Consider the following 17,761-nt stretch of genomic DNA (forward strand, 5'->3'; position numbering starts at 1 on the left):
AACTGCAAAAATATTGACAGAAAATGACATTCTCCTTCTTACTTCGTTCAAAGGAAAGCCCAGTTTTATTAAACGAATCCACTTGAAGAACTTCATCTAATCATGACCTTAATTTCTTAGGTAGTTTTAATAACAGGAAGTTTCACACAGACAAAATGAATGGAATCAAAAGACAATTTCCTGGGTGGTCGTTCTAAAAAAACAAATAGTGTGTAAACACAGAGACGGATGAAGAACATTTGCAACAATAGGCAAAGCGCGAGAGCGCACGGAGGTGTTTGCGGAGGCAAAGTGAAAATCGCCGTGGGCGACGACATCAGTCGCGCCTCATTAGCGCCAGCGTCTGTGGTTCCGAGCTGCAGGAGTTCAGCCCACAACCCAACGGGAAAATGGCAACGGCGGGAAGTGACGCTTTAAAGGCGGAGCTTCAAAACAGCCCGACTCTGCAGGGATTTTATTTTTTCCACGAGTTGTTTTCCTACTTTTTTTATTTATTCCTCCGCACTATTTTGTGCATCTATCTCGTTATTTCACTCAGCCATGATTTTTTAACCAAAACGTACATCGCCTTTGACGCAGCGGCATTTTTTCCTGCACGTGAGCAGTATGAAAAATGATCTAACGTCGTGTAGAGACAGTTACCATTCACCCCCGCTGATTCCACAGGCCTTGACGGGGGTCCGCACTCCTCCGAGCGCTCTCGTTGTTGGTATCGCCACATGACGGATGGTCCCATTTATCAAATCGTGCAAACATTTTACAGCGCGCTTTTCTCCGACTTATCTCTGGTGGCGCGTAAGAGTTGTTAATCCAGTCATCCATCATTAAATTCGCTCCTCATATAAATTAGCGCGGCATTAGCGCCATCGTTCATCTTCATCAGCGGCGCCGCCGAGCAAGCAGCTTCCCTTCATCTGTGCCGGGTGGCTCAGTACCTTAGCAGATGCTGAAACTAAACTAGAATGTCACTCAGTCGTGGGCTGTGTCGAGGCCTCACAATTGCTTAGTCTCTTTATTTATTTTTTTGCTTTATTATGAATAATATGCTAGAGCAGGGGTGTCAGACTCGGGTTGGTTCGCGGGCCGCGTTAACGTCAACTTGATTTCATGTGGGCCGGACCATTTTAGATATAATATTTGGATATTTTTTTATAAATGGATTAAAAGAACTGGATTAAAAGCCCTGAATATTCAGTTTTTTATAGATCTAAAACAATGTTTTTTGTAGCTTTTTTAATATATTTTTAGATTTTACAAAATGATTTTTGAACTAAAAACACAGAAAAAATGGATTAAAAAAATACAATTATTGATTTAAAAGGGGGAAAATCAGGAAATTTAATATACATCTATACTCTTCATTTTAATTTGATCCTAAAACAGAAAGTGGGCACTCATGATTTACTTTCCCGGGCCTCACAAAATGATGCACCGGGCCAGATTTGGCCCCCAGGCCGCCACTTTGACACATGTGTGCTAGAGCAAGGTTGTTAGATGTGAAGCTAACTCCTGTTTTTCACTTGTAGTTTAACTTTACTCATACCTGTCAACCTCGGCCAATCGCTCCCCTTATAATTGATTGCAATTCCCCTTAAGGGATAATATACCATACAAATGCAACGCAGCACATGTTTAGCTTAAGTTAGGTTAGAACTTTATTTCATCCCGTATCTGGGAAATTTCTTTAACTTCTTGACTAAACTTTTTAAACTTCTTTACTCACATAGGGTGCAATTAAAAATGTAAAATTTTCCCCGAAGTGAACTAGGTGCCCAATGTTCTATGCACTAATTTCAAGATTCTGTAGATGTCGCCGTATGACGCTGACAGCTTGACTCTCTTGCATTGCTTGCTGACACGCTATATTGATATAATGAAGAGTGCGGAAGATCGGTTTTACCAAAAAACGTACTTGAAAAAAATCCCGTAATAAATTTGTTATATGGCATACACAATTGATGATCAAAAACGTATAAAATGCGGGAAAAACTTGTAAGTTGACCGGTATCTTTACTCTCAAATCCAACGTAAAACTCTTAAATTTAAAGTTTTAGTTCGTTAACTATGTTGATATGAAATTGTTTGGCCCTTGTAGACAGAATAAAACGAAGCAAATGCTCCTTATCTGGCAACCAATTCAAGTTGTGTCCCGCCTGTTGCGCAGGTTTGCTGGGATAGGCTCCAACACCCCCTGCAACCCTTTTGCGAATAAGCGGTGCAAAATGTTCTAATTGTGTAAGATCAACATTCCGTTCCATAGATGGAAAATTAGAACAGTGTTTGTTTTGTCATGATAAGCCCCGCCCCCCTCTCCCCAGATACCTCCTCCTGTGTTGCAATTACACACAATATCGTTTTCTCTGCGCTTTTAATTGCCGATTAAAAAGAGCAAACGCGGCCGGCGGCGTGAAAATGTCACATCTTTGTCACTTTTCACGCGCTGGGGAAAGCGCTCGCGCTATTAGCGTCATGCCGAGGTCCTCGGGATAAGCGGGGGAGGTGGTTAGGGGGGTTTCCCGGACGCCGCCATATGCCAAGAAATTGAACAAACAGTGGAGATTTGAAGCAACAAAACAGCGGGAGAGCGCAGTACAGGGGTCATCCAGGCGAGGCCATCATTCCGACGGCGTTTCAGTTACTTTTTGGTGGAATAACGGAGCGTGCACTCCATGTTTTATTAATCGCCGTGGGGACACGGGTCTATTCTCTTCTTCCTTCATCGTTGAGGTCGAGCTCGGCTTCAGAACTCACTTTTATCCGGTCAAATAGGGGGAAAAAATTCCATATTTTTTAAGTCCAAGTGACTTTCCAACGCTCAAGGTTTTTATGCGTGTCTGGTGCCAAAAGTAAAAAAAAAAAAAAAAGGAAAATCTAATTAAAATAGAGAGAAGTTCTTCTATATCAGAGACTAAAACAAACAGAATAGCTAATTAAAAAAGAGAAGTACGACAAAACACTTGGCGTTGATTAAAAAAAAGCTCGCTCTATGTGGGTTATGTTTTTTCTATTAATCTTTATTTTAGCTTTTATCCAAGCATCAATTACAGAATAATGCCAGCCCAATTTTTTCAAGCCACATTTTACTTTGATGCTTTTTTGGTTATTGCGTCTTTTGGTCATAAAAGTTTCAGCTTTAGTTTTATAATGTTGATGTTTTTTTTAAGAAATAGCTATGCTAATATAAACAACATCAAATGCTGAAAGTAAAAATAAATAATACAAAATATAATGAATGTAAAAAGTATTCAACACAAAGTAACTGTGCTTTACATCACACAACTAAGATATAGGAATAAAAAGGAAAATAACATGAAATATAAAAATCATACTAAATCAACAAGTGTTTAAAAACTAAAGCAGATAAAACAGGAAATTGAAATAAAACCAATAAATAGAAGGAACGCTTACAATATAATTAGGTATCTAAAAAATAAAAGAAGTTATCAATATGCTGTATTAACAATACGTTTTTTAGCTCTAAAACTAATTTTACATTTGAACCAAATGACGTCAGAAAAGAATTTGAAATTGAATTGAAGTTTAACCTCAATATTATATCTCAAATAAAATTGTGTACTATACGATATGTAAATGTAAAATTGTAATATCATTAATAACACAAACTATACACATACTCTGTTTTATGACATGATTGCATTCATAATACAAACTTATAGATGAATATTGAGCCTTCAAATGTTTGGGGGAATTTAAAAGAAAATGATAAATTAATAAATAAATAAATACTTTGTCCTTGACAGTTGTTGTAAGAAAGAACAAAGTGCTTTTGTCGGCTCCAAAGTGGGTCAGTAAGAGCAGCAGATTAACAACATAAGTTGGCATCGCTATACGTCTAAGATGGTGAACTTTCAATCATGAGGACCCCTGAAGGATTCGGGTCAGGAGGTCCCGCCTCTTCCACGTTATCACACCCGACCAAAAACTAGAGCTCATTATGTGACCTGCCATCAAAAGACAAATCACATCTTAGTCTCCAAACTAGACAGTCATTCACTTCAGTTTTGTTTTACCCCGCCATCGTGCTATAAAGATGACATTTTTGGGCCATTTACAGGGACGAACCCGTCTTAAAATACCGTATTTTCACGACTATATGGCGCACTTAAAAGTCTTAAATTTTCTCCAAAATAGACAGTGCGCCTAATAATCCGGTGCGCCTTATATATGGACAAATATTAAAATTGTTATCACGATAAAATAAAATAAATCAGTCGATAGGGTGCACCATCCTCTACAGGTCTCGCAACTACGGTACGCAGCCTGCGACTTCATTTTCCCCCGTGCGCGATTCATGCTGGGATATGTAGTTCTTTTGTCAATACACCCAGTGGATTGTGGCGAGCACACTAATTTGGTGCTCGCCGTCATTCCGGCTTGATTGACAAAAGAACTCCAGCCGCTAGATTGGCGTCAAAAGAGCATTTAAAGCTAGACTGCGGAGCGGTGCGCCTTACAATGTGGTGCGCCTTATATATGGAAAAACATTAAAATGTGTCATTCATTGAGGGTGCGCCTTATAATGCGGTGCGCCTTATAGTCGTGAAAATGCGGTACAAACAATTTCCCTCGACGACACGACATTTCATCGGTAGAATGCTAGAAAAATGACAAAATAACCCTCCAACTGATCGATGACACAAAAAAAAACATTGACCTGAATGTCATGGTTTCTTCTCCTGAAGGAAACTGGCCAAGAAGCGCAAAGAGACGCTGAGTAGTACCCGGCAGGAAATGACAGTGATGGTGAATTCCATGGACAAGAGCTACACGGAGCAAGGCACCAATTGCGACGAGGCGCTTTCCTTCATGGACGCGCACAGCCACAAGCTCAACGCCCGCAGCGAGTGCGCGCTCACCACCGTCAACGCGCGCAGCGAGTGCGCGCTCACGCTCAACGCGCGCAGCGAGTGCGCGCTCACCCTCAACAGTCGAGGTAAGACGAACATTTCAACAAACCAATCGGTTAATGTGTCAAAGCGTGTATTCGTATGTTGTTGGATAACTCAACGTAGATCAAGGGTGTCAGACTTGGGTTGGTTCGCGGGCCACGTTAACGTCAACTCGATTTCATGTGGGCCGGACCATTTCAGATATAATATTTAGATTTTTTTTATAACCCGGAACCCGGAGTACCCGGAGAAAACCCACGCAGGCCCGGGAAGAACATGCAAACTCCACTCAGGTGGACCGATCTGGATTTGAACCCAGGATCCCAGAACTGTGAGGGTGACGCGTTAACCAATCACCCGGCAATCAAACTAAAAAAAAAAGTTTTGCAGCCCTTTTGCTTTTAATCTTTTGGAAGAAAATATGGATAGTCATATTTTAGTCATGTCTAAAAACCTGAAAATAAAGCACAGGGTGCGATTCAAGGTAGAGTCGAAGCTCACCGTGACTCAAGAAAACGCGCCACGGTTCGATGACCTCTTCGTTTCGACCCCTCGCCGGGTCAACCTAATCCCCCATCGATGAGCATCTGGACTAAATCCGCACCCGGGGCCTTCCACCCGTCATAATCCCGCTTCTTGAGCGTCAGATTAAACATTTTGAGCAGCCTTCCTACCGACCCGCAGACACCCCTGCCGGGCAGGAGCCCCAATGATGCGTTGACCTTGATTAACTGTCTGTCAGCGTGTACTCCAGATCTGTTGTCTGCAAGCTTTTAAGATTTAAAACACTGATTTATGATCACCGCAGCCGTCGGTGACCTGAAGTGACAGTGCCATTTGGATTAAGGCGTCCTAGATTAGACATTTGACTCGTAATAAAGTTATTTGAGCGTCTGGACATTGAGCGTATTGACTCTAGAATGCAGTCATGCACTTGATTTTGTGCTTAATCGCCAGCGTGGTGGCCATTTTAAATCTACATGTTCACTTGACGGTTAGCCCTGGCTCCTGAGCTCCTTAAAATGAGTAAATAAACCTTGACAGCGGAGGCTAATGAGCTGCTTCAATGCTTTCAAATAATGTGCTGCTCAAAATCCTTGAAAAGGAAGCACAGCGAGAGAAGAAACAAAAAAGCGGTAGCAGCGTGCTTGAGAAAAGTCTTAATGGGTGCCAAGTGAGAGCGGCAGGGTGACGGTGGAGTGCTACATCAGAGCTGGAAAAGACAAACAAAGCATGATGTAGTGGGATGGCAAAATTGGTAAAGTAGTGCAGAATCTGACAAAGTGTGGCGGTTGAAAAGAAAGCAAGGAATGGCAGTAACTCCCTTTGATCGAAGACAGGGGTGTCAGACTGGGGTTGGTTCGCGTGCCAAATCAGGAAATTTCATATACATCTATACTCTTCATTTAAATTTGATCCTAAAACAGAAAGTCGGCACTCATGATTTACTTTCTCGGGCCGCACAAAATGATGCGGCGGGCCAGATTTGGTCCTCGGGCCGCCACTTTGACACCTGTGCTTTAGACCAAGGGTGTCAGACTCGAGTTGGTTCGCCTGCCACTTTAACGTCAACTTGATTTCACGTGGGCCGGACCATTTTAGATATAATGTTTAGATTTTTTTTAAATAAATGGATTAAAAGAGCTGGATTAAAAGCCCTGAATATTCAGGTTTTTTTATAGATCTAAAACAATGTTTATTTTAGCTTTTTAAATATTTTTAGATTTTACAAAATGATTTTTGAACTAAAAACACAGAAAAAATGGATTTAAAAAATTACAATTATTGATTTAAAAGGGGGAAAATCAGGAAATTTAATACACATCTATACTCTTCATTTTAATTTTATCCTAAAACAGAAAGTCGGCACTCATGATTTACTTTCCCGGGCCACACAAAATGATGCGGCGGGCCAGATTTGGCCCCCGGGACGCCACTTTGACACGTGTGATCTAAGCCATAAAAAAATCTAAATTATAAGATTTAATAATACTTTATTTAATAAAGCTTTGGAAAATGGCAGTTTCACTTAATGAAATGCCCTACCAAAAAATAAGATTTTTTTTCATTCACCTGTTAAGCAGGATTTTGTCCAGACTTTGTTTTCCTGCAGATTCTTTTCCCCCATTTTTTTTACACCTATAAACCTTATTATTGTTCAACATTTCCTGATAATCCTGTTGTTTTATTTGCAGGTGGGTCATCGCCCTCCTCCTTCACGTTGCCCAAAGCCAACACGCTCAGTACCTCCATCCCAACCAGCGCTTTTTACCCAGGTAAGACCCCCACCGAGTTTGTCCCCAGAGATGCTAAGCTTCTTAAATGTGACTGAAAAATGTTCCTCATGTATTTATTTGACTTCCTATTTTTTCCTCCCCTCCTACAACCAGACCCGTTTGTGCCTACCGCCATCTTAGGTGAGAAACTTTTTTTTCTCTCTCATACTATAGAGGATTTATTAATGATTTAATGATGAGCCGTTAAATACATGAGCTGTGCCCATCGAGAAATATGTTCACTTTTCCCAACCTGTGCTTCTTTTTCTGGATTATTGTTGTTATACCGCTTCCATTTTCTCAACCACGTAATACTTTAAAGAAGCTGTGAGAAAATGCAAATGACTAGGCTACTGCCATTTTACATATAGAAAATGAATTTGCCACTCAAAACCCAAAACAATACATCAGGCAACACCCACTTTTTTTTCAGCAGTTCTGGTTGTGACATCACAACCAGAATTTGCTGGTTGTGACATCACATCCAGAATCTTCTGGTTGTGACATCAAAACCAGAATCTTCTGGTTGTGACATCAAAACCAGAGTCTTCTGGTTGTGACATCACAACCAGAATCTGCTGGTTGTGACATCACAACCAGAATCTGCTGGTCGTGACATCACAACCAGAATCTGCTGGTCGTGACATCACAACCAGAATTTGCTGGTTGGGACATCACAACCAGAATTGATGATGATGTCTGGGTTTTTTTGTGCACAGCTAGCTAACGAACTATACATACTATATATAACTAATGTTGAAACAATAGCAGAAGGGCCACGTGGAATTAACTGAATAGCGTGGCTCTGGATAGCATGCTAGCAATAATCTGCAGATCATTGTGGGTGTGACATTATCTTCTGTTTGGAGTTGTTTTAGTGGTAGGGTAGGTCAAGGCATCTGAAAAAGGAAGACTAATTAGGATCTAACTACTTTAATAAGCCTTTTCTCTCACTTTTATCATTTTAAAGTAAGTCACTTGCTGTAGTATTTCATAGCACTTTTTAAAGTCAGAAAAAAGAAGCATGGGTTGAGAGATACAAAAAAAATGCATAAGAGTAGTGGTTGAACAACAACGTATTTCATTTGTTGTCTGCAACAATTTGATGAGTTAAAATCTGATAAATGCATGATGTCATTGATGTACATCATGAAGACACCTGCCCAGAATTGAACATAACGTTTAGGCAACAAACAAATTTGCAGCGTCACTTCCATTTCCTTTCTCCTTCACCTCAGATCCAGTATTTGAAAGGAATTTCAATCACTTATCAACATTTTTTTCTATGAAGAGAAAGTAAGTGCTGTGCAAAAGGCTGAAAAAGAAACAGAGCGAAGCTAAGTAACACAAACACCTGCCTGAGCGTGACAAAAAAAAGTGCCAGATAAAGAAGCACGGAGTGACAGAAGTGAAGAGTAAATTAGCAGAGCAGGGACGAGATGCTGCACAACAGTTTAGCCTGTTAGTAATGAGTCTTATCTCTGTCTTCACTCTTGCGATGACTCATTTACATGTTCGAGGACTCAAAAGCGCAGAATCTCGTCTTCGCCCAAGCCCCCCCTCTCCATCCTTTCCGCTTTGTTTGCCTTTTTCTTACTTTTTCTTCATTTTCTTCATCTTACCTGCCTGCTCATCTCCTCCTAACCCTCATCCTCCTCATCTACCTGCTCAAACAAAGATCTCCCGGTACTCGGACGATTCGCCGAAAGACGTTTCGCCGACGGACAGTTCGCCGAACGGACGTTTCGCCGAAACGGGATTCGCGCGCTCGCCCCACCCCCGGATCATGTGTGTACATGTTTTTCAACCTCGGCCCGTGGGCCATATACGGCCCGTTACAGATAACATTAATTTAGAAATAACCAGGGCATGTACTGCCCCCCTCTGGACATATTTCTAAATACGTACTACAATGTGCTGCCATTTTTTTATTTTTTTATTCTATCCTTGCGTTTAAAGTAGTAGCCATTTGGAGATCACGGAGAACAGTACGTGACAGAAGAAATAGAGAAAATAAAGTAGTAGTAACAGTAAGTACTATACTACTGTAATGAAATTGTAAATCCAGAAATCCTACTCCAGAAAACTTACACCATCATAGAAAACGTTGAGATTAATCTTAGAATTAAGGTTCTCAGCAAATCATTTTGAATATATATTTCCTAAAATAATGGGAAATTATTTAAAATATAATTAGAAGTAAAAGTGTGTTGCATGGCATTTTCAGGTATTGTTCTCTAAGCCATCTAGTCTGTCCAAGGCATTTAGAATTTCACATAAGTCTTCTAGTGTTGTTTTTTCTCAGTGTCAGACATCAATCCCCTGCTTTGATAAATTAGCCGCTACTACTTTAAACGCAAGGATAAAATAAAAACAAAAAAAATGCAGCACATTGTAGTACGTACTTGTATTTAGAAATATGTCAAGCGCGGGGCACTACATGCCCGTGTTATTCCTAAATGAATGTTATCTGTAATGGGCCGTATATGGCCCGCGGGCCAAGGTTGAAAAACATGTACACACGATCCGGGGGCGGGGCGAGCGCGCGAATCCCGTTTCGGTGAAACGTCCGTTCGGCGAACTGTCCGTCGGCCAAACGTCCGTCGGCCAAACGTCCGTCGGCGAAACGTCCGTCGGCGAAACGTCTTTCGGCGAATCGTCCGGTCACGAGATCTCCCAGGCTGTTGTTGTGTTGTTGTTGTTGGTGGTGGTGGGACGGGTGGCGGTGGTTTGGCTTTTGCTCCATCCCATCCACGTGTTATGTCACATACATGTTTGACCTGTCATGTGCATGAACAGATGTGGAGCAGGTGTGAAGGGTGGGCCCGGAGGTCATGTAGGGCTGCATTTTTAGCACTTTTTTATTTTTAAACTGGGTAAAACGCGGGTTGGGAGGCGGAAAGGAGCCTTACCACCTTCCCCATCAACAAAAACATCCATGTCTTCCCCTCCTTCTTCTTCATTTAGCTCCCTTCCTCTCTCTCCCCCACAACACAACGAGCTCGTGTATTATTCTTTTTAATGTCGTCGTCCCCGCGCCGTCGGCAGCCGACTTGTTTGTGTTTTGCTTCCCGTCTGCGCGATGAAAGGACGCGGCCCCCGTAACGCATCACAGGAGGACAAATTGGGGGCGCGGCGCCGCACTTTGAGTTCTTCAGAAAAAAACAAGGAGCGGAGTTTAGCCGTGCGTAACTTAAAGCGACGGCTTTCATCGCCGCCATATGTGCCGCCATTAGTTTTTAATGAAGCGCGACGTGTACGGCGCGCGGTTGCGACAGCGATGCTCCCTGAAAAAAAGAAGCTAATCTGCTGCTGTGTCGACAAGAGTTGGAAATAAGTTTAAATTTGTTCAATTAACTCGACTCGACTTTTAAAAGAATTGAGATGTCATCTGTCCGCCAGGGCGTAATTAGCCGCTAAGCTTTTTCAATTGGAAAGAGGTGTAAATTGTGGAAGAATTATCACTAATTGAAATGGATTTATGTTGGCAAAAAAAAAATCCACACTTATTTTGCTTCCAAAATGTCGTGATGTAAAATGGATCCCATCATTTTTGTCTGAATTTAAGATTGTTTTGATTTATTTTAGTTTAGTTTCATTCTAAATTCATAATTCCATTAATCCAAATGGTTTATATCAAGGGTTGGTTCACGGGCCGCTATAACGTCAACTTGATTTCACGTGGGATTTTAGATTTAATATTTAGATTTTTTTTATAAATGGATTAAAAGAACTGGGTTAAAAGCCCTGAATATTCAGTTTTTTTATAGATCTAAAACAATGTTTATTTCAGCTTTTTTAATATATTTTTAGATTTTACAAAATGTTTTTTGAACTAAAACAGAGAAAAAATGGATTAAAAAATTACAATTATTGATTTAAAAGGGGGGAAATCAGGAAATTTAATATACATCTATACTCTTCATTTTAATTTGATTCTAAAACAGAAAGTCGGCACTCATGATTTACTTTCCCGGGCTACACAAAATGATGCGGTGGGCCCGATTTAGCCCCCGGACCGCCACTTTGACACATATAGTTTATTTCATAGGCTACAGAAATCTCTACTGCGTGTGTTAGTTCCAAAAAAACACTTAATAAAATTCAGTTAATTAACAAAAAAACACACTAATTATACCCGTAATTATAAACCACTACTTTTTTTCTCCCATATTGAACCCTTTGACTTATAGTCCAGTACCATTTATGTGTTTTTTTACAGGCTAATGACCAGTATATCTTTTTTTTATCATTTTCTTCTGAAATAAATTTTCAAAAACAAAACATTGATGGGTGCATCTTATAGTTTAATTCAACCATTCTCACGACTATGTATGACTAAAACAAATGCTCAACTTTCAAGGCAGTCAGGCGTAAAAGCTATTATTTTCTTCTTATTTTAATGAACCCCAAACCTGCCGTTTTATTTCTGTTGAATCCCTCCCAAAAATTCAATGACTCCATTTCACAATGCCAACAATCCAAATATCTGCCATTTTTGTTCCCCCACCTTTAAATCCATAACGTGCTTGTTTGCTGCTTTTTACTTTTGCTATGCAAATTGCTCCACCATCCATCCGTCAACACCCCCTTCCCCCATAAAACCCACTCCCACCTTAACTGGGCCGAAGCATTATTCCAGGCCGCGGTGATCCGCCTATAACGTAGCGTTCAAAGACTGTACCAGGTTCTCATGCTGTATTGTTGCTTATCCCGTCTCTCTCTCTCTTTCTCCTCCTCTCTCCCCCTTCTCTCTCTCTCTCTCTCTCTCTTTCCCCCAACAATCACGTCTTACGTATCTGCTATCTAAAAAGTGCCCATTAATGGTAAGTTCTCCCACGTGGGGCCCCTTGGTGGGCCAGGGTCGGGGGACTTGGGGGTGTTTGTTCGGTCGGATAGCCGGCGAGCGCTTCCGACATTTTGTGACATCACTTGCATGACCATGTGTTGGCATTTCACCAAAGCTGCCTCTCATTCCTGCCCTGCTTCATCCCGTGCTGACATTACCACTGTTAGCTTAGCATGAGCCGAGTGGCTTGCAGCGGCGTCGCCATTCCACGCATTTCACCGCCATGTCGTGCTCCCTCTCGGTTTATTTTCGGGCGTTTTTTTTTTTTTAAAGCAGGTCAGCTAGGGCGAATTTAATGCTGTGTTTGTGACGCTTCTCCACTAAAAACCTACCGCCCCACTTGCCACCTCGCCACATTCCCTTCCGCCATGTTTCTGGATGCACGCCTCCACCTCCGCCCCAACTACATCTGTGTCTCACGTCTGCCACTGACTTGGGTCTGGTTGGTTAAAAGATCAACGCTAGCAATCTTGTTTTCAAACACTAATGTTGGTTTCGGTTTTGTACGTTAAGTAGGAATTCATGCAACATTTTGTCATGGAATTTAAAGAAGATTATGCTTCACAAATAGAAAGCTTCAGGATAATGGCCAGGTGCAAACAATAATACAGCGTGGCTTGCAGGCAGCAACCGACATTGTAGGCATTGGGGTCAGCTCAAGGTCTCCCAAGGGCCTGCTGAATGTCTCTTTTATTGGACGCCGTGATCGGACGTTTCGTCGAAAGACGTTTGGTCCCCGGACGTTTGGTCCCCGGACGTTTGGTCCCTGGACGTTTGGTCCCTGGACGTTTGGTCCCTGGACGTTTGGTCCCCGGACGTTTGGTCCCCGGACGTTTGGTCCCCGGACGTTTGGTCCCCCGACGTTTGGTCCCCGGACGTTTGGTCCCCAGACGTTTGGTTGACCGGACATTTGGTCGACCGGACGTTTGGTAGAACGGACGTTTGGTAGAACAGACGTTTGGTAGAACGGACGTTTGGTCGCCGGGTTCGCTCGCTGTCAAATTATGACAGAGAGTTTACTGTTGATATTTTGATATTAGATATTTAGATATTAAACTTACCCTCTCTCTCTCATGATTATAATTTTGAGAGCTGGTTTCAACAGTAACAACCCGGCGACCAAACGTCCATTATACCAAACGTCCGTTATACCAAACGTCCGTTATACCAAACGTCCGGTCGGCCAAACGTCCGGTCGACGAAACGTCCGAGTACCATTGGACGCAGTCAAAATATTAATAAATTCCGACTTCCACTGGAGTGTGCCTTTTAACTGTTATCTAGTCTGTTAATCAATCCCATTTGACTAGCTAACTGGCTAAGACAATGGCATTCAATCTTGCCCATGAGCAAAGTCGCCAAGAGGTCTCCCATTTTCCCCAAACAAAAGTGTAAATACTCTTGTGCTCGGGCAACCTGAATCACGGCAGGTTCCATTTAAACCCAATGAATAGAAAGTGTGACGCACCCTCACTTTAGGTGAATAAACTGTGTTCTCCGACAGATGGATCTGAACCTTCCCACCACATGATTCATCCTCTTATTCAAATGCTGTTGTGTTTTGTGGCCATCCATTACAAGCAGATTACTCGTTTTGGGGAGTTGTTTATCAAGCTGGTGACATAATGCCGAGCGGTAAATGAGATAAGCGGCCATCTGCGGCCAACCCGGAATGTCACAACATAACATTTGCCGCTTCTCGGCATTGTGTCACCCGTTTTTGCTTTTTTTGTTGTTGCTGGCATCGGCGGCCACATTGCCTCGCTGACTCCCGGGCCTTGTGTCCCTGTACTTTGCGAAGCAGACGAAAGCCAGAACATGGGCAGCGACACCAGCAGCCTGGTCCAGTCGCACTCGCTGAGGAAGCGCGAGGCGGTGGACGTGCCGTACCAAAGCGGCCAGCTGCACCCGGCCATCCGCGTGGCCGACCTGTTGCAGCACATCACGCAGATGAAGTGCGCCGAGGGATACGGCTTCAAGGAGGAGTATGAGGTAAGCGGACGGGTGTCACCAAAGCCTGCCCGTGTGTCCAAGTGCCCACTAAGATTTTTTTAATGCAAAAAGGCATCAATTGAGCAAAAAACAACTTCAGGATTAGATTACATTACGTTACGTTACGTTACATTAGATTAGATTAGATTAGATTACATCACATTAGATTACATCACATTAGATTACATCACATTAGATTACATCACATTAGATTACATCACAATGGATTACATCACAATAGATTACATCACAATAGATTACATTACATTAGATTACATCTCATTAGATTACATTAGATTACATCACATTAGATTACATCACATTAGATTACATCACATTAGATTACATCACAATAGATTACATCACAATAGATTACATCACATTAGATTACATTACATTAGGTTACATTACATTAGATTACATCTCATTAGATTACATTAGATTACATCACATTAGATTACATCACATTAGATTACATCACATTAGATTACATCACATTAGATTACATCACATTAGATTACATTACATTAGATTACATCACATTAGATTACATTACATTAGATTACATCTCATTAGATTACATTAGATTACATCACATTAGATTACATCACATTAGATTACATCAGATTACATTACGAACCGATTAGACTTGAAGTCATTTGTCACGAACATCACCAAAAATACTAAAATTGAAAACATCTATATAAATCCTACCCTGCAAGGTAATGAAAAGATAAATTTTACAAATCTATGAAGAGCAAAATAAATCTGTGTTCTGCCTTTCGCCTACTTTTTCCCCACCGCAATTTTAGGATAAATTCTTAATGTTCTGCTATGTGTTTACTGTGTCTTTTCTTGTTTGTGTGGGGTCTTTTTTGTTTAGTTTTTTTCCTCCTCAGCTGTAGTCGTGCACTTTTGTTGTTGTTGAATGCAGCCTTTTCCCCATTTCCCGCCTCCAAAGCTGTCATATCCTACCCCTTAAAACATCAAAATTCTCTAAAGAACAATAGCAAAATATTATATTCGCCTTTAAAGCACATGGCGAAGCCCCATGAAAAAACGTGACGTAAACGCTATGACTGACTTAAGTGCAACTGCTTAGTAGAAATAATCATTTATTGTAGTTCTTTTTTCTTAATGAGCATCATTAGTCGGCCACAAAAAAAGTATCGGGTGCAACCATAGACATCTCTGTTTTTAATATTAACCACCTGCCAACACGCACGCTTGTGATTCATTTTACTTAATAGTCTGTCGCTATTCTCAACCAATCAGGGGTCGGGATGCAGGGCAAATTCTGATTGGGTGCTCAATGTCCAATCACAATCCACGCAAGTATAACCATGACGTCCAAAAGGTCGTGAATCAGGTTTAATAACACATTCAACAGATCAGCAAATGGAAAATATCCACATCCATGTGTAAGTACTTCAAATTGATCTTTCATGTTTGTTCTGATTATTGCGCCACTTCAAGCACCTCTTCTTATGATTGGACAGTAAACACTCAATCAGTATTTGCTCTGCATTCCGACTACTGATTGGTTGAGAATAGTAACATGAAATGAATAACAAGCAGTATTATGCATGTGTTAGAAAGGGAAGATAACCATGAATTTATACCAATAACACACTTTCCTACCCATAAAACACATTGTTGTACATTTTACATGCGTGGTATTTCACACGGGTTGAATCTCAAGCCATAAAACTGGACAAAACAAAACTTATATAAGAAGATTTAAGCTCCAAAAGTCCTCAAAATGAAAAGACAACTCTTAACACTAGATTTTTGAAACCAAATAGAAACAAAGAATAATCCCATCATCAACTAGGAAAGGGAAAACCACCAAAATAAACATAATAAAATATACAACATTATTATATATAATGTTAAATTCCAAACAGGCCTGGCCACCTATACCGCAGGTATTCCTGCACTACTGTGTGCGACTCGCCCATGGCCCAATTATTCTGTGATCTGGTCTCACGCGGCAGCCCCCACATGGCGTAAGAAACCGCCAAAGCCCCCCAAACTCCCCCCATGCTTGCATGTTGCGTCTTCATCATGACATCACCGTCTCCCCAGGTTAATGCCCTTTGCCTTCTTCATACCGCGTGAATTGGAGCGTGTACTGTTGACTTAACGCTGTACTATTATTTTTTTCTTGCTTGTCCCTTAACTTTGGATCAGATCAATGAGGTAAGACCACCCATTGCTGTTTTTTTTTTTACCCGACATTTTGAAATGTTCCAAATATGACAAATATATGCGCAGACACATACAAAAGGGCATTTACCAAATAAGCGACCCACCCCACAGCCCCCTCATAATGCACTTTGATGGATGTATTAATGTGTGACACGTGTTGTTGCCAACAAGCTGTTAAAAAGCAGGCAGCTTTTGAAAGGAATTATTTTTTTTAATTGAAATGATCAATAGATTGGACGACAGGCTCCGCCCACGTTATATGGCGTACGCAAAAAGTGGTCAATTCAGTTGAGAATTGAGTCAATGTCTTCATTGAGCAACGCAGTTGATATCATGAAATAGATTTTTTATCTTAGTTAAATAATTAAGGAAAATAAAATGATTGAAAATCCCATGATGTATGCTTTGCTAAAGCGTTCTGATGAGTTTGTAGACTTTGTTCTCCTATCTGATTGGTGTATATCATTTAAGTTTTCATTGTACAAAAAAAAACATATTTGTCTGATTTAAAGTTATTTTATTTTCTAAAAGTTAAACATGACCAAAAAATTGCTTATTTTTATTTCATGGTCTCCTGCGATTTGCTGGCAACCAATTCTGGGTGTTTCCCTGCATACTCACCACAGTTGGCGCCGGCACCCCCGTGTACCTTGTAGAGATAACCGATACAGAAAATGTACAAATGGATGAAGTTTTTAAAAAAAATACAAAAAAATGTCCATCTTAAATTAAATGTTAAAATGTTTTTAATAGGTTTTTCTAGAGCACAATAACTTCTTTTTAAATTGAATTCATATATCTAAACTCAAGGTTTTACTTTAACAATTTAAAAAAATAAAATAAAAAAGCATCAAAAATGCTTTTTGTCCACTTTCTGATTGACATTTGACCTATTTTAGTTTGATCACTAGCAATATATTCCACAGCTATGAAAAATGGCCGACCACATTATTTAAGCACTGTAATGCTGGCCTTTGCATTCAAATGCCTTCCCAATTGCAGCATTTCACCTCTCGCTATGGTTCCTTGTCCCCAGCGCTTCTTCGAGGGACAGTCGGCGCCGTGGGATTCGGCCAAGAAGGACGAGAATCGCATGAAGAACCGATACGGCAACATTATTGCATGTGCGTATATTTCTTGCTTTTTTTTTTTACCCGCCGTCTGATTTATTGTAGCCGGCTTTGCGACGTGGGATAAGAAACAAAAGAGTTTTATTATCTGCACAGCCGAAGCAGCTTTGACCTTTCTGCTCCGTGGTTACATATTTATCTTCCCGCGGTATCTTCAGCAACAGTGCTTGTGTAATTTAGTAGCTATGCCGCCAAAAAGGTATGGGATAAAGCTATTATTAATAGAGATCCAGATTATTGTTTGCTCTTCTACCAATCCTGCAGCTCTAGATTCATGCAACATACATAGAGTTTTTAAGTTAGCTTTAAAGCCGACAAAAACATGGAACACATCGCTAAAATCAGGAAAAAATTGCATGCAATGCATCATTTGGCAGAAACTAATGTATTTTT

General features: G+C 40.9%; 1 protein-coding gene across 5 annotated transcripts in view; it reads left to right on the forward strand.

Annotated features, from left to right (window-relative positions):
* The window catches only part of LOC144085571 (receptor-type tyrosine-protein phosphatase mu), a 153,233-nt gene that overhangs the window by 104,435 nt on the left and 31,037 nt on the right, over positions 1–17,761 (forward strand). For 2 of the 5 annotated variants that reach the window (XM_077614969.1, XM_077614973.1), the window contains 6 exons: positions 4,704–4,954; positions 7,106–7,186; positions 7,301–7,327; positions 12,001–12,012; positions 13,837–14,027; positions 17,275–17,362. In XM_077614969.1, the coding sequence (XP_077471095.1) occupies positions 4,704–4,954; positions 7,106–7,186; positions 7,301–7,327; positions 12,001–12,012; positions 13,837–14,027; positions 17,275–17,362 (650 nt within the window). The remainder of the gene's footprint in view (positions 1–4,703; positions 4,955–7,105; positions 7,187–7,300; positions 7,328–12,000; positions 12,013–13,836; positions 14,028–17,274; positions 17,363–17,761) is intronic. The other 3 variants (XM_077614971.1, XM_077614974.1, XM_077614970.1) reach the window with 2 other exon arrangements.

Source organism: Stigmatopora argus, chromosome 12 (genome assembly GCF_051989625.1).
Source record: "Stigmatopora argus isolate UIUO_Sarg chromosome 12, RoL_Sarg_1.0, whole genome shotgun sequence".
Lineage (NCBI taxonomy): Eukaryota > Metazoa > Chordata > Actinopteri > Syngnathiformes > Syngnathidae > Stigmatopora > Stigmatopora argus.